Here is a 21,848-nt window from a genome sequence, read left to right on the forward strand (position 1 = left end):
CTTGGCTGTGGTGATAGAAGCATTACTGTTGTCTGACGACTGTGGTACTATGGTTGTTGAAGCAATTCTTGTTGTTGTTCTCTGCATTGCAACCGCTCGGCGAGTGCTGATCAGCAGGAATATGTAGGGCTGCTCTGGCTGGGGCCGGACCGGAGATAACGGGGAAAGCAATTCAAGCATAGGGGTTCGACACACTTTGCAGGGCGAGATCATGAAAATGGGGTTTGTGTCCAGCTTATTATAACGACAGCCGAGATATTTTTGGGAGGCTGAGGGACCTCTACCGAGTTACCGAGATCACGATATGGGATAAGCGAGGCGGGAAGCCGGGAGCTAAAAATAGAGAAGCCCTCTGTTCCGGAAATCTCTCCTGTCGATCCGGACAATTTGCCCTGGTCAATAATACGGGGAACTTCGGCATAGTCCACACCTCTCCAGGTCTTGACCTGTGGGGGGAACCCTTTTTCGGGGTGTGGAAAGTTCCATTATCCGTGTGGGGAGGGGAATGTTGAGCTGTCGATCGAGCCCCTTGGCGAAGTAAGCCGTCGAGGAAATCACAACTTCAACACGAACTTTAACCGAAAAAGGGAACTGAACAAAAATGATTGATCGTACGAAAAACGCATTGATGCAGGTTGAAGCCCGCAAAATGTCATGAAGTGTTCGAAGGGGTTGAGTGTCTCTTGTTGAAGGTGGTCGCTACCTTAGTCAGGGGGAGCACAGTGCGAAGCCGGCCCCGCTATGCAATTTCCGCAACCTCAGCAAGCAGAGAACATAAGAAAGAACATGATTTCCCAAAATGGAATAGAACACATGGGGAAGAACCCGTCCCGACTCCATACCACGGGGAATTACGACATTGTGGACCACTTTTGCACTTTTGGGTTGCCCGATTTAACATGGTCTCATGGGGATCGATGCACAGTGCCTCTTCAGTTTGCACTTATCCTCGCTCATTTGCACGCCCGGAAAAACACGGTGGTGGACTACGATTCCTTGGATACATGATGAAGAGCGCCTTCAAAATACCCTACTTCTCTTTTCTTGTGACAACCCATCTTCGAAATCCGTGAACTGATGTACTTCTACTCCAACACCTCTAAAGGGCATATAACCCTTTCCCGGATGCCTCCCCTGCTGCCCGTCATCCCATGCATGATGCTTTCCGTCTCTCAAATCCCACCGCATATTCCGTCCTCCGTATTCATTGGCTCACCACCCGTCGCACTCCCTCGCCTTAACGGCTCTTTAAATTCTGATCCTGCGATCCTTCCACGACTCTATTACGTCCAGTGCCGCCGTCAATCCCCGTGGAGGCGCAAAGACACTCTCACTCTTCACCTCAATCCTTTCATGGGCTCTTAGCAAGCGAAAACGCCGACCTGGTCATTGATCTAAGAGCTTGACAATAAGTACTTCGTCTATGGCTGATACTCCAAGAAGGAGCTAACAACAGTCTCACACCGAGGTGGCTGCCAGCCGGAATGCACCATTTCTCGGCCGAAATAGGTGCCTACGGGGGCCTCCGGGGCTGCCAAGTACCGCACGAGGTCCGAGCCAGGGTCGTCGCTCATGGGCATGCCAATAACTTTCCTCCGAGGTAGCACCAAGTGCGGCGGCACCGGAGGTGGTTGGCAGTTCATAGCTTGCTCGGGGTAGGCTTCGTCTGGGATTGGCGGTAGGGCGCGATGGAGGGGGTGTCGGCCAGCAAGGACCGGTTTGTAGGACACTGGTAGGTTAGGTACTGTATCTGGACCGATGAGTTGCTGGTTTTCCCGGACGGATGAATGGATTGGGAGGTGCACTTCCTGCCTGATGAGAGGCTCGGAGTTGAAGGCCTTGCGGTGGCGAGCCCCAAAGCTGATGGCAGCTGGGTCCGGTCTCGGGATTGGGTTTGGCTTCGGGGTCGGTGTCAGGCTCGTGATGGGCTGCGGCCCACGCAAGTGTAACCTTCCTCCGTTGGCTCTTCTGACGGGATTCGTAGCAGTCATCAAATTCCAGTCCTTCCTGATGATGCGATGAGGAGTTGGCATGGTCCTCGGCCCATGCAATCTCGCTTTTCCCCCATGATCTTCTCTGGATACAGGCTTAGTGACCTCAATGAGATTCCAGTTTCCTCTTGGGGGTAGTTGGGGCTCTTGCAAGGCCCTCGGGCCACGCAATGCCATCTTTTGCTCGTCATGTCTGCCTCCAGCACCGGTGGCAGTCTTGATGTTGTCATGGGGCAGGCTCAGTCTAGGCCGCCTTTTGTCGCATTTACTGAGCGCTGGGTTTGCGCTGCCTCTCAACTGGAATAAGGCTCTTACTCCCTCATGTGCAGCAGGTTTAGCACTTGTGGTCTTGTGCTGCTTTACCTTATTAGCATGAAATTCGCCGTCCACAGCTGTAGGTGTACTAACATAGTGAGGAGGCTGGTAAATCTGATCCGTTGCCCGTATACACGGTTCGGTGTGGCTGAGACCCTGGTTAAGGTTACTGAGGTTATAGATTGGGATTCTCTCCAAGCATTCACGGTTTCACTTACTATCCGGCATCGGAAATGGTCCAATCCAATATGACGCACAGGTGTGGCGGATGTGTTTTTGGCGGCTCCTTCCTCATTCTGAGCTCCCTTGTACAGCTCCTCGCTGCTCGCCTGGATATGAGAGCAAGTGGTGGGTTTCCTGCTTTTTGAGGCGACGATCAAGCCGGAGCGAATCTCCTTTAGACGATGTTGCTCCTCCGCATGCCCTTTATTACTTCTGGCCATACTCGCCTCTAGCCTTCTCGTCCTGCATTGCGTGCAGATCTCGTCCTTTGTGCTCTGTAGATATACAGGCTGCTTCTTGCAGAGCTTATGCTTCCCGTTCCAGTGAAAAATTGGCGGACTGCATCGAGCCTCTCGGAACTTTGTATGCCCGCACATTTTGAACCCCGTTCTGGTAAATGTGCACATGTTGATTGCGAGGCGCAAACCGAAGCTCAAACTACGAGAATTGCTTGTTGATGTTTGGTGTAATGGGACCGACAAGTTTTGCTGCGTTGAAAGCTTGTGCAAGATGCATGAATGTGTTGGTGGCTGAAGCTCTGGCTGCAATGTTGTGATGCTCGATAAAAGGTCGATGAGCTTGATGGCCCCAGTACTTTGATACTTATAATCACCTGTTGCTATCGATGTTCACTGAACACCGACGCTCCCCTGGCATATTCGACTGCCAGTTGTCGTTGCCATGTTGACGCTGGTGTTCATCCAGGTTAGGAACAGTGATACTGTTCATCGTGGTGAACAGCAATAACACCGTAACAATAGCAACCATGCGTATGCCGTCATGGAATAGTTGACGGTCGCCCTCGGGGAACAGCCAACCTGGAGCACCTTGGATATATTGGATTGAACAGTGTAATAGACCTGCCGTTCCTCTCATCTTCCATCATCATCACAACTCATCATCAGAGTTGGACTCAGCCACGTACGTCGAGAGTGATATCCCACAACCGAACCGTGCGTGCCGTTCAAGATGTGCTTTTATCGCACGAAGATGTACAAGGCCTGCGGGCATACTGAATTCCGCCGGTTCATGTGCAACCCAGTGCCCCTGAGCATCAACGATGACAAGTCGGATCTTGACCCCAGCAGGCAGGCCAATACCAAGAGCGGTTTTGCTTGCGGAAAGCAGCCCGAACATGTCAATGACCTGGAGCTCGGTCATTGTGGACATTGCCCCCGCAACAAGAGAGAGCCAGACAAAGGAGCGGGACGAGGGAGGACGAGCTTTGGTAAAGAACAAAGCCGTAAGGGAGCCGGAGTCCAAGTCTTCGTTTCGGTAAGTGAAAGGGACAGCAACTTGGCTGATGTTCCAGCGTTACTGACGGCCGATGGTTAGAAATTGGATGCCGACGAGCCTAGGCAGAATGAAAAGACCATTGATAATCTAACGGCCCAAGCTTGTTTTCTTTTAAGTAAATCCATGATAGTTAAGCTAAGATTTGGGGTTGCTGACCATGAATTTCCAGCAGTACGATGCCGAAAGGCCTGAAAATGACGACAAGACCGACAATGTTCAAATGCTACCTGGTGATGTAGTGGAAGAGCGGCGTCTCTTCAAGCAAAGGATCGCGGAGGCGGCTGAAGAACGTGGACAGTTTCGTGAAGAGATTGGTAAGGGCCAGGCCAAGACCAGTTCTTTGCTCGACGCCGTCAGGAGCCTGAGCGACCATTCCGCCGAGCTGGACAAGGGCAGCACCCCAGCTGTCATCACTACCGATTGTCCGACCACGCCAAAGGCAGTCAACACAGACTCAACTCCACGTCCACCACGCCATGCCCATCAACATCATCTGTCGCATTCGGTGACCAAAGTTCGTCGGGATCTCTTTTGCTGGTAAGGGTAGGGTGCGGTCCATGGTCAACGCCTTCAACAGCAAGCGCCATGTCAGCCCCGTGATCAGCTCTATGAACCACAAGAGTATGGTCAGCACCCTGGTAAGCACCACCAGCCGGCAAAGCGAGCCTCAGGAGCCAACGAAGCCACAGCCTCCCGTTTCTGTCAAGAACAAGCAGTCGAATGGCCCGTCTCGCCGGCCTCTGCCGCCTGGGCTCTGCTCCGACCCCCAGACTCTTCCCAAGGCCGCAAATCTTCAGGTCCTTGCGAAGCACCGGTTCCATAGACTGGTGGTGTGCGTTCCTGAAGAGTCCACTTGCCAATCTCTCGTAGTTGCGAATTCGACCGCCAACAACATCGTCCTCCGCCGTGCAAAGGCCATCAAAGTGTGCAACCTTAATGCTTTCCACTGCCCAGTCCTGAAGCCACGCTTTGGGCTCAAGAGGAAGGTGTTGGCTCCCCCGGTTCCCAAACATTCGACGCCACCGGTAGCTGTACCAGGGTCGAAGTATGTGGATCTTGGACGGCGCAGGGTATCAAAGATGGAGTGGTATTTTGTCGTTTGATCGGCGAATCTGTCGTCGCTCATCGTCGCTCAGCCGTGTCAGGGCCTATGGATGGATTGTTTTGAAGCAACGGCTTGGGCGTGATTGCATTGTGTACTCGAGTAAGGCACGAGATGAAAGATGGGATGACTTCCCTACAAATATCGATAAGAAGGGAAGGTGCGATCGGACGGCAAATTCAGGCAGCGGGGATGCATGACGCAGCACCTGCAGAGTTTAGGCCTCCATCTTTTCCACTTAACCACATCCTCCATAATCATCCCATCTTGCTACAGGTAATCAGATCGACGAAGAGCTCTGCCGTTTGAAGGCAGAAACTGCCGCTGTATTTACCGGACGAAAAAGGGCAGTCCATCATCTAACTCATAAGCAATCTTTTCTCCACCTCCAAACGCTTTCTCACCCTGCCGCCTGACAGGAAACAGTTAAAAGGACACTCACCCCTAGTAAGCCTTCCTTTATCCATCACCAACAACTCTCAGTTACTCCAAGTTACTGACAATTGCTCAAAACTACCTCACAATCACCTCATAGCCCTCCACAAGCACGCACGCTGAACAACTCTCAGTTAATCCCAATCACTGAACAAGCACTCACCAAACACCCACAAACTCCCGCAAGCGCACTTGCTAATACCCAAACAACTTGACAAACCCAAAACCCATCAACATCCATAAAAGGCACATACACCATCCAAGATGTCTCCCCAAGCTCACACCAACAACAGCGACGCCTCATCCTCCTCTCGTCATCCACCAACACAAACAACCCCAACAACCCCAGCGGAAACACCCCCAACAGCAACCCAACCTACGGCAAACAATTCATAGCAGCCATGACCCACGTCCAAGCCCAAGTCCACGGGCGAGTCCAGTCCGAGATGCAGGAGTGGCGTCACCAGCCCGCGGACCCGACTCGGGACCAAGTCCTGGCGTATCTGCACGAGCACGTTGCGGAGCGCGGTCAGGAGTTGATTTGGGAGCACATGTTGGCCGAGACTCAGGAGGTATTCTGGGAGGGAGTGCGGGCTCGGGCTCAGGCGCAGGGTCGGGAGGAGGAACAGGTTGCGGCGAGGGAGCAGGTTGAGCATTGGAAGCAAATGCAGGCGCAGGCTAGTGAGAAGATTAGGGAGATGATGAGGGAGTTTAGGGAGAGTGTTGCGAGGGAGCAGGAGGGGGCGAGGAAGTAGAGTCCTAGAACTCTTGCACCACACTTGGTCCATGTTTACGCTACACAGCACCTTGAGTCCGGAGGATTCTTAGAGGGAATGAACAGGCGCTCATCTGATCTTTGAGATAAGCAGTGTATCTCTTTCTTGGAAGTTGCTCGCAGACTGTTCTTCGGACAGTAATCACGGTCACTACCTGTAGGTTTGCGAAATGGAAAGGAGAAAGAACTGGAAGGTGAAGAAGTGGTTCAAGATGGATGAACATTTGGAAGTGGGATATAACGGTTAGCTATCTAAGAGTATTTGCTCTCCCTAGCTGACTCTAGAAACTCTAGAAAGATCATGCCCCGCAGCCGCAATACAAACCACTGCATGCCTTGACTTGACTTGACTCACACGTACACGTACCGCGTCCATAATGACTCCTCCGTCGCCAGACATCATGACAATGACAGTTCATGACAGTGAAATGTATGAGTGAGTGTGAGTGAAGACTTAATAGGACAGCTACTTTACGTTACCTCTATCAACATGAACTCCAGCCGTCTCGCGATTTGCCCTTTGATCCTCAACATCTACCTCCCCCTCCGTACCCTAACCAGCACCTTAAACTACCATCACAAAACCTCCAGAAGCTTAAGAAGATGACACCCCTAAAAGCCTACACATCCGCCACCTCCCCCGACGTCGACCAGCACTCCTCCTCCTCCTTCGTCGCCCGCCGCCGTAGTCAGCATGCCACATCAACCAATGGCACAATCAACAACACCAACGGCACAAACAGTACTTCTTCCCCCTCATCCAATGGCAGCCCATCTACCCCCAACAACCCCTCCGCCGCGTCCACCTCCTCTTCCGCCTCCCTAGACTCTTCCACGTCCAACAGCAGCGGCACAGACGTAGGAGACCTCGGAGGAATTATAGTAACCACCACCATCACCACGACAACAACTACTCATAACGCTGGCTCGCCTTTGACGCCGATCATGACTGGTTCTGTGATCACGGCGGGACATGGTAGTCTGCCTTTGTTGAATTCGGGATCACCTGGACCTGGTTTGGGTGTGTCTCGAGGCCAAGGCCAAGGGGGAGGGAGGGGGACAGGAAATGGTAGAGAAGCCAGTAGAGGTGGAGGAGGGGGCGGGGTTTTTACAAATGGTAGAAACCAAAGTTACACTGTCGTAGGGCAATCTATCCCTGATGGTGGTGGAAGAGGAAGAAGAAGAGGAGGAGGAAGAGGTGGAAGAGGAGGGAACTACCCACTGGCAGTTTATGATGGCCCACCCGGAGCGCCGCCTTCATTACCTTACCAAAACCATACAACTTATACCAACAGTGCGCCTGGTAGAGGTGGCGGGACTTTTGGCGCTGCATATTACCAGAACCGCAATGTAAATCCAAGCAACGGTTCTCCTAATGGTTCTCCCAACCGTGGCGGCAGTGGAAGAGGAGGAATTGGAGCCCCGGTTTACTCAGCCTTTACTCAACGGGGTATGGCCGCCGCTGCCGCCGCTGCAGGTCGTGGTCGTGGAAGTAGAGGTAGAGGGGGTCACAACGGAGCGGCAGCGCCGCCTGTGCCGGTAGGATTACCTGATAGTTATTGGACGGCAAATGGTAATAGTGCAATGACTACGGGTGCAAGTCCGAGTTCCAATTCCAGTTCGAGTTTGGGTCTGAGTTTGGGTCTGAGTTTGGGTTCCGATGGTAGTAACTCTGGGGTTGTACATGGGGCTAGTGGTGGCGGTGGAAGAGGAGGATCTGGGGGAGGCAGAGGAGGGACTGGAGCTGGGTCTGGAGGTAGAGGTGGACCAGTGACGAGAACTGAAGGGGGGACAGTGGGAGGAGAATGAAGCCATGAACATGTATAGAATTCTGAACCAGAATGGAGAATAATACAGTTCTTCGTACCTCTTTTGCGGTAATGGACATGCCCTCTCCTAAGTTTCAATCGCTGCCTGGACTAACGAGTTACTGTGTTGTGTATCAGCCAGTGTTCACCTACCAGTGTTCACCAACACTGCTCAGCCTTTCTCGACTTAAATGTACTTCGCTAGGTCCTCATGCTCCATAGCTCCTCGTGTTCCGTGCAATCTGATCCCCTCAAAACATGCGGCATCACACCACATCAAATCACCATTTTTTCATCGACTGCTCCTGTCTTTTTCTCGGGCATCGGGAGCGATAGATATTGATATGCTTGAAAAGTCCGTTTCTCAATTTGAAGAGCTGACGGCACCTACGACAGGTTCTTCGGGAGAGTGAGGCTGGCCCTGGTGGCGGCGGCTTGCATTTGGGAGGTTGTTCTTGAGTAGAGCTTGTCGGTTGTTACTTCAGCTGATCTCATTCAACGTTGACCGGACAAGGAATGGGACATCTCTTAAAGGTCACCAAAACTATTGGTTTCGGAGCTACTGGCTTCAGAGCTACTGGCTTCATAGCTATTGGCTTCATAGCCATTGGCTTCAGATGGGTGTTCCGCCAAGTGCCTTTCTCTGAAACCCCGGCTGAGATTGAGGTGCCTAAAAAGCTCGTTTCTCGATCCAAAGACTTGATAGCACTTCCAGCAGGTTCGGCGGGAGGGCGATTGGGACAACTTGGGCTTGGGAGCCTCTTGCTAAACGGGGCTTGCCGGAATACTCGGTGTCTTCTTATGCTTTTGTCGTTTTCTCTTTTTGGTAATGTTGACGATGGGGTCGGTGGAGAAAACCGTGTAGACCGAGGAGATGGTAAGAGATGCCGTGGGATTTGGGCGTCTGTACAAGTTTTCGACTACTCGCTTGGCAAAGTGGTAGCCTGGAATCCAATCGTGGACGTAGTCAAGCAGGTTTTCGAGTGTGTTAATCACCCACGGTACTTCGGTCTTGTTGACTTCTGCCGTGGCTGCTTTGTCCTGGGACTTATTCTTGTTGTTCTTCTTCTCCATCGTGGGAGCGTCTTCCACCGGTGGAACGAGATCCAGAAGGGGAGCTTTGACCTTGCCGCAGCGCTGGCCGCATGCGTGACAGTTCGGTGACATGTTGGTCGTTGGTCTGTGGACGCTACGGTCGCGGTCGTGATCGATGCTTGTTAGAACGTGCTACATTGGCTTCTCGGCAACATGACGAGATTAGCAAATAATCTGTGCTCAGATTATGGGAGGACGTACCGAAGAAAATCGGGAAAATCGGCCAACCGTTCTATGCAGATGTGTTAGAATCAAGAGGTAGGCATTTGCCGGACACATTTGACCCTGTAGAAGCGGTTGGCTACTACCGCCATCGGAGCGGTCGCTGTTATAAGTCGAGGAATCGGGAAGTCGCATGCTTCACGAGTTGAAAGGCCAGGAAACCACCGCAGAGTTCGTTGACGGAGCTCGCCATTGCCAATAATGTGCTACGTGCTTGCTTCAGTAAGGCGGTTTCCGCCTCCATCGTGACCTCCCAATACTAATAGGTCGAGAGTTTGCGCTTTCCAATTGTTCGCGTTTGGAGTTCGAGGATTGAGAACCTTGATGGCCCTGGCGTTGGAGGGCTCGGAACATTGTTAGGAAGGAACACCCATCTGCCCTTCAAATTAGCAGCCCCTTCAATCGAGCTGTAAAAGGCCAAAAGCTCTTTCAAAGAAACCTTCAATTGAGCACCCAAGAAGCGCAAAGGCTCAATTCCATGCGATGTTGAAGGACCCAAGTGTTCTGTCGCTAACACCTAGGGGTTAGGGTTATTCATGCTACTTTGCAGCTACTGGTCACTCTTGGCAGTCTTTGGCACCACAGGGGCCCGTCCAACATCGATGATGTCACCAATGTTTCTCCTTCCCCTTCCGTTTCGCTTTCGAGCCATTCTTGCCCAATTCAAACGTCCATTGCATCTCGACAGGAACATTTCCTTCTACAAAACGTTTGTCCGAATCTCGATGAGCCCCACGTAAACGTCATTCTCTTTCCCGGTACAAATTCGCCCATAAAGCGCTCCCTTTTACGATTCTAGACCTCCTGATCTTCCATCAACACCAACACCACAACCCAAATCAACCACCACAACAAGACCAAACCCGCAATCACCAACCCAATTAAATACATGCACATAACCTCCCGCCTCTTCTCCCTCCGCCATGAAGATCGCCATCACAGGAGCCCGCGGCACCGTCGGCAAGGAAGTCGTCAAGCTCTGCGCTTCCCAAGGCCACGCCACAGTGCAAATCGACCGCACCCACCAAGACCCCGACACCTCGACGCCCAACACCGAAATGCGCACCGCCGACTCAGCCAACGACTACGACGCCTTGCTTAAAGCCTTCAAGGGCTGCGACGCCGTCATCCACCTAGCCGCCATCCCCAACCCCGTCGACAAGGACGACCACCTCGTGCACTCCAATAACGTGTGCGCGGCCTTCAATGGCATGCGCGCCGCTGCCGAGCTGGGCATCCACAAGTTCTGCTATGCCTCCTCGGTCAACGCCATTGGACTCGTGTACTCCAACCAGCCGCTCAAGTTCGATTACTTCCCCATCGACGAGGAAATCAACCAGGATCCTACCGATGCATACGCCCTGGCTAAGCAAGAGGCCGAGACGCAGGCGCGGTCCGTGGCGCGCTGGTTTCCCGGCATGAAGATTGCTTGCTTGAGGATTCACCAGGTGGCGCCCAAGAAGGATGTCGAGAAGGACTATCAGGATGATAACGAGGTGGCGGTTAAGCAGCTTTGGGGGTGGGTGCATCCACAGGCGACAGCCAGGGCGTGTCTGGCGGCTGTGGAGAATAGTGATAAGTTTGAGGGCGCAGAGGTGTTTAATGTGGTTAGTCCTGAGAGGTGTGTCGTTGGAGAGGATGCCAAGTTGAGCAATGAAGAGCTGGTCAAGAAGTATTGGCCTGATACCAAGATTAAGGGGGATATTTCGGGGAATAAGGGGTTCTGGGATGTGGAAAAGATTGAGAGGGTGTTGGGGTGGAAGCATGAGGAGAAGGAGTGACTGCGCTTGGGGAGTAAGTTGTGATGAGGTGGTACACTTTAGCATGCGGTTATGAATAATGAATTACACGTTTCACGTTAGTTGGCTCTGAGCCATGCGATCAGTCCTGTGATGTCCACATGTGTGATCGTTGTGGCCGATACTGTCACCCGAGATGAAGATGTCATGACCATTGCTGAATGTAGGCAACGAATCCATTCCATCGCGGACTTAACGTCCTCGCTTATCTTCTAAATATATTCGACCGGCGAATCTATGATTGCCGTAGACATTTCTCGACTGTTGTTGAAAGCAGGCAATTGATGCGAACTTTCAGGCTCTTGTCCCTTTATCCTTTTCACATTCTCCAGCAGCTTATTCGTCCCTACGATCTCTTAGACTTACGTCTTGCCGTTTCCAACACCCAATCATGCTCTAAAAGCTTGAGCAACATGAGCATCACTACCTTTTCTCCCCACTTTATCACCCTAGAGTCGTCGCCGGCCAACTTGTGCGTTGACGGTCCGAGTAATGAGTGACGCTGACACTACTTTGAAAGTCAAGCAAAGTGACTTTGGGGCCAAAGTTTGGAATGATTGGGCGCTCAGCTTCCGTATCTGCCTTAAAGCCTTGTACGACTCTGCAAAGATGTTGTGCACAGTTACGCATGGAGGATGAAGATGGGGTCGAGGACCAAGGAGACGGCGTCTTGACAAGTGGCTGAATTTCCTTCTACATTTGAGACAGAAAGATACTCGGATGAGAAAGGCTCGAGTGAGGGTACCGAGTATCTGTGTGACCAATCCCGCTTCTGCAGTTCATCTTCATAAGTGGGATAATGGAAGCCAGCAACCATACGTTACGACGTACATGTAGTTGGTGTAAAGAGACGAGTATCTCTGGTCCTATGGGTCGGATGGATGGTGTTCAAAGATGGCGTTTCTTTACGTATTCCCCCCTAAAAGGAACGAGACCAAGTATCTAAAGCTTTTGCCCGCTGTTTCTCTCCTTCTCTTTTCCATTCTAGTCCAGTCCCCCTTTCATCATCGCCCAAACCTCTGCTTAGGTGCTCAGGCTACCCATACCAACCAAGCCCCAGACAGCGACACTCCGACCAAATTCATCGAATCCGCCAGACAGTCCATCGACTCATCGACTCATCAACATGAAGCTTACTACTGCCGCCGCCCTTTTTCTTCATAAGCCTGCCTCTAGCTACCACACCGCCCCTGTCCTCGTTCCCGCTCCAGCGGCCCCTGATGAAGCATCGGGATACCGCATCGCCCTCCCTCCCCGACCTCGGAAGTTCTCCACCGTCTCTTTTGAAGCCGCCAAAGCCGACTGCCAATTCGATTCCGGGCACGGTCTAATTGATGGGTGCGAATTTGGGTTGCGAAAGGGGTATGCCATACCTCCCAAATACAGAGAACATATAATCGTAGGTAGTATAGAATGTACGCTGTGTTTCTGTTCCTCTAATTACAAGAAGTGTTGATTTGTAGGCACAGGTACTGACAACGATGATTGAGACAGCAACTGGGAAGGGCGAGTCGGGGCTTGAGACTTGGGTCTCTTTACGATTTAGGATTTGGGATGGGATTTTTTTGGAGTCGAAGGGACGAGCGGTGACACTTGATTTCGTTCTGATATATCGTAAATGGTGATAGCGAGGAGTTGAGCATTTATTTTCGGAACAAACTTCTTCGTGATCATATATAAGGTACCTAGCGGTATAGTGTCTTTTTCGTTTATGTCTGTCTGGTCTGCCAATTTTGTTCAACTACCCCAGGACCAACGATACTTCCTATAATCATCAAGAAAGGAAAAATGATCTGCAATACAGAGTTGATGATTTCGATAAGATGCATCGTGTACGTTGAATGATTATATATACAAAGAGAACAAGAAAGAAAACAGATGGCGCCCGAACAAAAAGCAAAAGGATTCACAGAAACCTGTAAGTTTAAAAAAAAAAACAGTCCAAAAAGGATGTTGAACCCTCCCTCGGTAAGGATCGAACTTACAGCCTCCAGATTAACAGTCTGACGCGCTAGCCAATTGCGCCACGAGGGATGGGATTATATTATCAGTTGTTGTAACGGTCGCGCTGGTGGTGGGTTTATTAACCCCTTCCCCGGTGAAGTCTACTACCCACTTGTTGTATTGAACAAATCAATCACCATGATGTCGCCGGAAGGAAGTTTGATGCTAGCTACCTACATTTGTCTGGCTTCTTGTGTTGTCCCTGGCTGTTGGCGCATGTTGGGACTTGTTTTAGTTGCTTGTTGGTTGGTGCAGGTGATAGCGCTTGTTGGACTGCGCCGCCGCTATCACAAACAGCCAGTGATTGAGGCTTCACACGCCGAGGTCTCGACAGCTAGCTTTAAGATATTACGGCACCACCCATATTCTACTTTAAAAGTTATATGAAGCAGGTGAAGAGTAAAGCTTGAATGGTATGATCGATCCTTGTGCTTTTGGTAAGTAGAGACTAGTGTACAGAATTACGAGTGTGAAGCGAAACGAGAAGAGCAGAGAAAGAGACGAGACGCGCTTAACGACAAGTGACCAGAAGTAACGACAAGCATTTGCATTGTTCCCTTCGCAACGTGAAGAAAGTTCAGATAACGATGACCAAGTGGTTGAACGAAAAAGCTGATGGTTGATTGATTGATTGATTGATGTGATGACATACTTCCCCTTTCTGATATTATTCCCTTTTCTAATATAATTCCCCTTTCCGATATAATTCCCCTTTCCGATATAATTCCCCTTTCTGATATAATTCCCCTTTCTGATATTGGTTTGTTTCCGGTCTGCGCCAACGCCAGCCAACGCCTGAGAACTTTTTTAATGTGTCTCTTCAGCCAAGCAGAGCAAGCAAAAACAACTCCCTTTGTGTGTTGCGTGTGTGTGATATAAACCCATCCAAACCTTCACTTTTAGTCGTCCTCCTACCGGCCCTCCTGTGCATCCTCCTACGTGTCGTCCTCCCACCACTTGACCATTCAACGGCTGATGATGATGTTGGTGATATCGATAGATTCCACACTCCAGATAATGATACGCGTCGTCGTGGCCGCTTAAGCCTGGCTGCTGTGCCTGGGGCGCTTGCGAGCGCTGCCGGTACCAGGGTGCATCTTCTCGTTGCGCTCGCGCTTGAGCTTCTCGTCGAGGACGCGGGCTGTTTTTTCTTGTCAGCGACCTTCTTTACTTTCCTCACCACCAAAGCCACGGCACAAAAATACGTACTAAGCACATCGTAACCGAACTGGGGAAACTCCAAGCACAAGCTCCTGAACTCGTCCTCGGCCTCGGCGCGCAGGGTGTGGGAGCGGGTAGCCCAGAAGTTGGCGACGGGGGCACGGATGGTGGTGTCGTCCTTGGCGGTGAACTCGTAGACGTAGCGGGCGTAGGCGATCTCGCCCTTGGCGGTCGAGTTGACGCAGTGGATCTTGTTGGACGCGAGGTTCTTGAGGTTGGTGAGGCCGAACTTCTCGGCGATGGTGTACACGCGCGCGTGCTTGAGAAGCTGCTCGCCCGTGAGGTCGACCTCGGGAATCGAGGGGTCCTTCTCCAGCGAGCGCTGGCCGGGAACCTTCTTGGGAAAGTAATCGCCTGTGTACAGGAACTCGAGGAAGCAGCCCATGGCGTCGATGTCTTCGGAGGGGAGCTCGATTTGGCGGGGCTTTTTGGGAAGGGATCAATTAGCTTTCTGTTCGGGCGGGTTGGGGATAAAGTGACGGAAACGTACAGTGCCATCATCAGTAAAGTCGGCGCAAGCCTCAGCGAACCAGGAGCTCTGGATGAGGAGCGACTGATGGGCAGTAAGGACGGCCTCCTGGTCGCCGGTACCGACGATCAAGGTGACGATGGGGCTCGACAGGTACTGGAGGAAGGTGACACGAGGAGGGGGAGGAGAGTCGGCGGACTCCTCAGCGAAGGGGAGCTCGTCCTTGTTGGCGGGCGCGTCGCCGCCCTCAGCAGCGGTCTCAGCAGCGGCACCACCCTCAGTCATCTCGACGTCGCCGGAGGGAGGGGCGGGAGAGTCCTCGATGATATCCTCGTTGTAGCTTTCCGACATGGTGGGCTAACGACAACGGGTGATGTTTAGACTAAAAAGCGAGGAAAACGGAGTCAGTTGTTGGGACTGCGGTTGACCTTGCGCTGCGCGTCGAGGAGTGTTGGGTGTGTGGATATTTTGTTGCTAGCTGCGGCGGCGCGCAACACAACTGAATGGTAAACATACTGGGGAGAGACAGCTGGGTGGTTGGACGCGGAGACAGAAGCTCTCTAACGCCTGACGGCGGGTTCGCGCGGCTCCTTCGTGTTGCGGAGTCCCCAATTGTACAGCTGCAGGTCCACGAAGCTTTCCAAGTTTCCAAGCTTGTGATTGGCTATTTTTGTGTACAAGAAGTATTACGCGACCAATACCGTACAACCATTTTCGTGACAGTTGGGAAAACCGAGAACGGGAACAGGAACATGTTGGTTACCAAAAGAGAACCCTGAAAGTGAGATTATAACGGTTGCGGGAGCTCGAGCTGAGCTTGATAGAGCTTCGATTGGGATGAGACAAGTCTCAATTCCATGCTCCGCAAGCGTCGATGTTCCAAGCTGTTTTCGAAAGCTTCAGACCACGAGAACGGATAACGTGGTATGTGCGTCAAGCCCAGAGGTGCTCTTGAGATGCTCACTGGAAAGACACCGGCGATAACATATTCACAGCCCGTATCACGACGTTGTTGAAAATATAACGAGAAAGCTTCGATGTCCAAGGACAGCTCAATTGACGCCCACGCTAATATGCTATTTGTTACCCATGTACCTAATCCATCACAATTCATTGCACTACGATTAAAATCAGCGCTGGCTTTGATCCGCCGTGTCCTACTGCCTCACGTTGCTTTGCAGTCCGCCCAAAAACCATTAACTCATCTCTCATATCCATATTCCCATGCTTGCTCCCCCCCCACCCCCAATACCCGGGCCGTCATTGCTACTGTCATCAGATCAAAAGTCCAGCTCACAATCTGCAAGCTTAGCACTGATTCTTCTCGCCCTCCCACTCCTCCTCAATCCCAACGCAGCCGCCTCCGCCGCCTCGTCTTTCTTAGTCACTATCAACGGCGTGGGCACCGTGCTTCTAACCTGGACCTTGACCTTTTTGCGGACAGCAAACCGTTCCTGGACGTATTGTTGTCCTTGTCCCTGGCCTTGTTCCTGACTCTGCTCTTTCTTAACCTGCTGCTGCTGCTCCTTCTTTTCCCCCGCAGGCGTCCCGCCCTTCTTCTCCGGCGCCGCCGACTTCCCTTTACTCTTACTCCCCATTCTCTCTCGCCAATAAACCCTCCCCCGCGCTCTCGCTTCCTCCTCAGCTGTCAAAAACCGATTAATCATTCTATGATCCAGAATACGCTCTTCCTTATCGTTCGGCCCGTATTTCTCCGTCTTGGGCCACATGTAGCCGTACAACTTCGAGTGTCGCTCACAGCGCGGGCAATGGGACTTGGTCAGGTAGGCGTTCTTCTGGACAAAGGCGGATGCGCAGTGGGTGCACATGATCCAGGCCGTTTCGGGCTCGGAAAGCAGGAGGGGCGTGAGGGTGTAGTCGCGTGGAACGCGGCCGGTGGGTGCTGCTGGTACTGGAATTAGGTGTTGTGGCAAGGCAGTGGGTTTCGCCGCCTTGGACTTGGAGGGGGTGGATTTTGTCGTGGTTTGGATTTGTGTGATTTGCTCGACTTGGCTGACAATGGACTTGACCGGGCTCTCGGTCTTGACAACCGGGGCGTCATTCTGGGCTGGAGGCTCTAGAGACACCGTTGTAGCCGTCTGCGAAACGCTGATCGTAGTCGTCTGCTCCGTCTTCTGCACCTGCTGAGTCCGAGGCTTTGGCCTATGCGTTGTGACCTGTGCTATCGAGACAACAATAGGCGGAGGAACAGGACTTGAAGGCCCCGAAATAAGGTTAGCTATGCTCATCCTATCTCGCACAGCCAAACGCTCAATTGTAGGGCGCACCACCGGCGGCTGTTCCTCTGTCGGCTGGCTAGACGGCGGAGTGAAAGCTTCCGGGACCTGCTGAACGGCAACCTCGTTGACGCCCTCTTCCTGCTTCAACACACCAATCGCTTGCTTAATAGGAGTCGGTTCTGGCGAGAGAATGATAGGCCCCGGGCTTTCGCTGCCCTGGGACGTCGCGTCCGTAATGTTGTCATTCGTCGTGCTAAACGAAAGAGGGCTTCTGCTCGTTTCGTTATCCGAACTTCCTCTGGAAGGCGCTGTCGAAAGAGCAATCGGGATAATCGGGTACTGCGTTGTGGTTCTCTGCTTTTTCGTAGGTGTGAAAGGGGGCGTACCCATTTCCAGCGCTCGTTTACGGCCCTCTGTCCCTGGTCCCTGCGCACCAGAATCCGTGGTAGACATTCTCTCCCCCAACATCATCTGGCTCTGCGACTTGCGCAAAACCCGCGGGCGCATATCGGGCGTCACTGAAGGAGTGCGCGAACCTGCCTGAAGAGCGGCACTTCCATATCGCCTCTTCCTCCGAAACGAATAAGGTGTTGATGAATCGGTCGACTGCTGCTGTTCTCCGTCCTCGATACTCTTCTGGACCACCGCCTCCCCGTCCACCGGCCTCCAGCCGTTCCTCAAGTTGCTCTCGCACGTCGCACACAAGCAGTCGCAATTGTTCTCGCCAAAGTAACTCTCGCTGTACGTAACGGTGATCTCCTCGCCGACCTCGATGTTCCTGCACGCAATGATCTCAATGCCTGCTTGCCCCCTCGTAATGAGCCTGGCATTCGCATTGCAGTCATGGTTGGCAAACCGCGCCGGGCCCATGAACAAGCTGGTGGACTTGCTCCTGCTGCTGACAATCAGACTAAAGTCCTTCTTGCGCAAGGACATTTCCAGTTCCTCCTCGGGCGTGATTACCACCTGAATGCCAGCCAAGTACTTGATTGTCTCGTTGCGCTTGATGAAGCGGCGGGCCGTGATGCTGGCCTCGTATGTAACGATCGTGTAGCGGTTTGTCGCATTGACCTCGAAGGGGCAGTCCGGGAGGTAGATGGACATGTAGCGACGCAGGTGGGCTTTAAAGTCATTTTGTTCTCGGGGGGTCTTGAGCGTGTTGGCGAATCTCTTGAGCCCGTCGGTCGCAAGCAGTTTCTCTTCGGCGGTCGAGATGTCGGGATCGACAATTAGGTGATTTTGGATGATTTTCGTGATCTCCTCCTCCTTGATGCCTCTAGATGGGTGGTAGGATGTGCGGTTCTTGGGGATGGTTGTCCAGTAGTACGCCTGCATGGGGCAGACAGGTTAGCGATCAATTCGTATGTCCAACCGCCAGAAGTCCGACCACAACACTGAGACGAGAAAGTACTCACATGATCAACGAGCGCATCCGTTAGGATATCATCGTAAGCCGCCAGTTGAGCAAGCGTCAACTGGTTCTTCTTCTTCCCACCAGTACCCGAGGGCTTCGTCATGGTGCAAGGTCGGCCACCGACAGGTGTTGCGACAAGGAGAGAATTGGTAGAAGTGAATGATTGTATAGGATAACGTCGTTGTTTAAGTCCTCTGTTGGTCGGTTGATCTGTGTGTTGGTAAAGTTGTGAGGGGAAAGGACAGTGCCAGGTCCACCTCTGCAAACAGAGAAAGAGCGGATTGCGATATGCGCCAAAGTGGTCAGATCGGGTATATCGAGTCGATTCGGTGGATCGGATCGCAGAAGGAGCGGAGCGGACAAAGGCGCAACCCTCTCTCTCGTCGTTTCCGTCAGCAACAATTGAGAGGAGGCTGATCCCAAAGTGAATAATGCACTCTCTCTTCCACCTCAGGTTGCACGATTTGTCTGCAACGACAGCCAATTGCAGCCAATGCGACTATGGCAGTGGCTGACAATATGACAGGCGCAGTTGTGTTGGTAAGATGGTGGTGATAGCCAAGGTCAGAGTATATTGATGCAGCTTTGATCGAAAGGGACAGACTTGTTGCAGTTGTGGTTGACGGGAGGTCAAGAAACGGGAGGACAAGGGACGTGGTGGTCGCAAATGAGGTTGCAAAGAAGGGCGAGCGGCCGAAACCTTGGGGAAGCTGAGAAAAGACCTGGGGATGGGGGAGATGGGGGAGGTCAAGGTTGTTGGGTGAGTTGGTGGTTGGTCAGACTGTGTCAAGGAAATGGAGTGGTCCGGCGAGACGGGTTGCTGTCCTATGTTGGTTGTATTCTTGTATTTGGATGGGGGAATTGGGTTCGGCCGAGCTGTGCGAGTCCTGCTGCGAGTGTGTGACTGCATGCAAAGTGCAGTGGTGTGGGCTTTGCGGGCTTCTTGCTTTTTGGCTGCAGAGATGAGGCAATAGCCTTGTTTGTTGAGGACCTTTTGTGATAAGCAACCGGTGAGCAAGTGTTTGAAGATAAACTGCTCACTCCGATGGAGAGATAGAGATGATGTTCACAAAAAGGGGAGAAACAAAACAAAAGGGGCCCGTTATTGGGTCGCAAATCTTCCACTCTTTACTCCTCTTTTCACATTCCCACTCGTTGCCGTGGTAGCGGTGGTCTAGGCAAATCCCAAGAACACAATCGGAGAGACAGCCGACAAGAGAAGCGGGGAGAGACGCCGTGAGACGGCCGGCCATCCTGGCTTTTTGGAAGCTCTGTTGCGCTGAGAATGTCATTGGTTGTTTGAATCCATCGCCTCACGTCTGGAATGTCTTCTAACCAGATGGGGATCATGGTTTGGGTCTGTGCCAAAAGTCCAAAGAGACCAATCTCACTGTTTGCAGGTTGGCTCAGTTGGTACAAGGGCGTCCTCTTCGCAGCCGGCTTCCAGAAAGCCACCACAAAGTCACAATTCCGTAATCCAGATCAGTCTCAACGTCCAAGTTTAACGCACTATTGTCTCCTGTTCTTGTCTTTTCTTTTAGTTACCCGATTTCCCTTCGAAGCATCGACTCTGTCTCAACTCTCTGATTTTCCGAAGACCAAAGACAAGTCCACATGTCTTCCATCTCAACTTCGCACTCCAAAAGTACTTCCCCATTGGGTTAGTCTTTACCAATTTCCTTGTCCAAAAAGCAGCCAAAGAGCATGCATGAGTCTCCGCCCTCCCGATTGGCTCCGCAGTCCGCACGCCAGTCTTCTGTCTCTTTCGCTGCATTTTGGCGCAGAGGCGCGTCTCCAGTCCCCTTCACGCGCGTTGCTTACCTAATACGGGTACGTACCTCTCGAGTCCAATCGGGCCCGCAAACAATTTTCAATGGGGTCCCCGCCAGCGGGCACGACCGACGACAGCAGCCGGCCGGCCAGCCGGTCAATCAATCGATACGATACGGACGGACGCGGCACTGGTCCGTGATACCTTGACAGCCCCGATAGCCTTCCGCCGTCCGTGAATCCCCATTCAGTTGCCGGGTTTCGGTCTTCTCGACAGCCCAACCTACTACAGTCACAGAGTAACGGTTGTTGCCCAAGATGATTCAACTAAAGGTCTGCTTATTTCGTTCCCTTGTGCAGCTGTTATTGCAGCTAAAATGTTTTTGGGATCGTGAGTGCTGACCATGCGACTGACTGTAAACAGACGATGCTCAACTGCATCGACAACTCGGGCGCTGCCCTTGTTGAATGCGCCATGGTTGTCGGCCAGAAGAGGCATGCTTCTATCGGTATGCGCATTTCGATATTCCCTCACATACGATCGTCGACGTCGAGCATTTCCACACGAACCACCCGATCCCTCATTCTCGAACACATCTTCAACATTGTCGTCGCCGTCCCCATATTCGTTCTTATACCCGACCTCATACCCGTCCTGGTCCTGTCCTGGTTCTGCTTGTGCGGCGCGAGGGAACCTCTGATCCTATACACCCGTCATGTCATGCCCAACCCTTCCGACCCCGACGAGTGTCAACCCGCCTTACGATCCCATCCTATACATCTACACACTCGCCCTACGCCCTGCTCGTCTTCCTCCCCGTCCCCTCACCCTCTCCTCGCCTCTTCTCTCACTTGACCAACCACCACCTGCCCACCTGCCCACCTCTCTCCGTCCTCCTCCTCCCTTCCTTCCCTCTGCCCCCTCCTACACCAAACCCACATACTTACAAAAAACAGGCGACAGAATAGTAGTAGTAGTCCAAAAACAGCGCGGCGCCGACTCCGCCGGTATGGCCGCCTCCTCCGCCGCCACCAAAGTCAAGCGCGGCGACATCCGGCACGCCGTAGTCGTGCGGACCAAGCAAAAAGTTTCTCGGCGCGACGGCTCTGTCGTCCGTTTCGATGACAACGCTTGCGTGCTGATCAACAAGGCCGGCGACCCGATCGGCTCGAGAATCAACGGAGTTGTGGGCCAGGAACTACGCAAAAAGAAGTGGAGCAAGATATTGAGTATGGCGCCTATGCAGGCTTAGATGCTTGGGTCTGGGCACATAGAAAAAAGGGGGAAACATACGGAAGGGAATGGGGAAAGGATGGGATGTACGATGGAATGTACGATGGATGGATGGGATGAAGCAAAAATAAGAATACCCATGAAGACATGAGCCTGCTGGAGCGTTTGTGAGCCGGTGAGCTGGTGAGCTGCTGCTGTGCTAGTGACATGCTGGCCTCGTGGATGAGTCGCAGTGAGGATGTGCGTTGGCTTGGCTCTTGTTGGTTATGACGTGACATACGAGGAGGACAACGGCACATCGCCTTGCTGGGAGTCTGATGGAGCCATGGTCTGAGTGGACGGGTTTGTACGGATGGGCTCAGGATGGCCAGGCGAAAAGAGACTACGAGTATGACAGTACGACACTGTTCTCTAGACTAGATACGACGGCTTCTTC

At 52.4% G+C, this 21,848-nt stretch overlaps 8 protein-coding genes and 1 non-coding gene across 9 annotated transcripts; 4 read left to right on the plus strand and 5 right to left on the minus strand.

The window, feature by feature from the left end:
- Positions 1-1,421: 1,421 nt before the first annotated feature.
- On the minus strand, positions 1,422-2,905 carry SMAC4_08809 (uncharacterized protein; the record flags this gene model as incomplete). The annotated part of the gene is made up of 3 exons (XM_003344109.1): positions 1,422-2,345; positions 2,400-2,462; positions 2,525-2,905. 3 exons carry the CDS (start codon positions 2,903-2,905, stop codon positions 1,422-1,424), a joined length of 1,368 nt encoding a protein of 455 aa, XP_003344157.1.
- A 613-nt stretch (positions 2,906-3,518) lies between these two features.
- On the plus strand, positions 3,519-6,116 carry SMAC4_08810 (uncharacterized protein; the record flags this gene model as incomplete). Its single annotated transcript, XM_003344110.1, has 4 exons — positions 3,519-3,803; positions 3,994-4,361; positions 4,402-4,849; positions 5,655-6,116. The coding sequence occupies 4 exons, from the start codon at positions 3,519-3,521 to the stop codon at positions 6,114-6,116; spliced, it is 1,563 nt and encodes a 520-aa protein (XP_003344158.1).
- A 623-nt stretch (positions 6,117-6,739) lies between these two features.
- Positions 6,740-8,252, plus strand: SMAC4_08811 (uncharacterized protein; the record flags this gene model as incomplete). The annotated part of the gene is made up of 2 exons (XM_003344111.2): positions 6,740-7,093; positions 7,281-8,252. 2 exons carry the CDS (start codon positions 6,740-6,742, stop codon positions 7,488-7,490), a joined length of 564 nt encoding a protein of 187 aa, XP_003344159.2. The 3' UTR covers positions 7,491-8,252.
- Positions 8,253-8,709: 457 nt separating this feature from the next.
- On the minus strand, positions 8,710-9,111 carry SMAC4_08812 (uncharacterized protein; the record flags this gene model as incomplete). The annotated part of the gene is made up of 1 exon (XM_003344112.1): positions 8,710-9,111. The coding sequence occupies one exon, from the start codon at positions 9,109-9,111 to the stop codon at positions 8,710-8,712; it is 402 nt and encodes a 133-aa protein (XP_003344160.1).
- Positions 9,112-10,103: 992 nt separating this feature from the next.
- SMAC4_08813 (uncharacterized protein) lies at positions 10,104-11,196 on the plus strand. Its single transcript, XM_003344113.2, has one exon. It carries the CDS (start codon positions 10,185-10,187, stop codon positions 11,040-11,042), a length of 858 nt encoding a protein of 285 aa, XP_003344161.1. The 5' UTR covers positions 10,104-10,184; the 3' UTR covers positions 11,043-11,196.
- A 1,824-nt stretch (positions 11,197-13,020) lies between these two features.
- SMAC4_13602 lies at positions 13,021-13,094 on the minus strand. Its single transcript has one exon. It is a non-coding gene; the product is annotated as a tRNA-Asn (tRNA).
- Positions 13,095-13,807: 713 nt separating this feature from the next.
- SMAC4_08814 (uncharacterized protein) lies at positions 13,808-15,390 on the minus strand. Its single transcript, XM_003344114.2, has 3 exons — positions 14,776-15,390; positions 14,274-14,709; positions 13,808-14,205 (listed from the first exon to the last, which is right to left on the minus strand). The coding sequence occupies exons 1-3, from the start codon at positions 15,103-15,105 to the stop codon at positions 14,105-14,107; spliced, it is 867 nt and encodes a 288-aa protein (XP_003344162.1). The 5' UTR covers positions 15,106-15,390; the 3' UTR covers positions 13,808-14,104.
- A 43-nt stretch (positions 15,391-15,433) lies between these two features.
- Positions 15,434-19,636, minus strand: SMAC4_08815 (uncharacterized protein). The gene is made up of 2 exons (XM_003344115.2): positions 18,410-19,636; positions 15,434-18,323 (listed from the first exon to the last, which is right to left on the minus strand). The coding sequence occupies exons 1-2, from the start codon at positions 18,509-18,511 to the stop codon at positions 16,035-16,037; spliced, it is 2,391 nt and encodes a 796-aa protein (XP_003344163.1). The 5' UTR covers positions 18,512-19,636; the 3' UTR covers positions 15,434-16,034.
- A 614-nt stretch (positions 19,637-20,250) lies between these two features.
- On the plus strand, positions 20,251-21,556 carry SMAC4_08816 (mitochondrial 54S ribosomal protein uL14m). Its single transcript, XM_024655968.2, has 3 exons — positions 20,251-20,511; positions 20,603-20,687; positions 21,136-21,556. Exons 1-3 carry the CDS (start codon positions 20,497-20,499, stop codon positions 21,429-21,431), a joined length of 396 nt encoding a protein of 131 aa, XP_024511750.1. The 5' UTR covers positions 20,251-20,496; the 3' UTR covers positions 21,432-21,556.
- The last annotated feature ends 292 nt before the right edge of the window (positions 21,557-21,848 follow it).

Source organism: Sordaria macrospora, chromosome 4 (assembly GCF_033870435.1).
Source record: "Sordaria macrospora chromosome 4, complete sequence".
In the NCBI taxonomy this organism is placed as follows: Eukaryota; Fungi; Ascomycota; class Sordariomycetes; order Sordariales; family Sordariaceae; genus Sordaria; species Sordaria macrospora.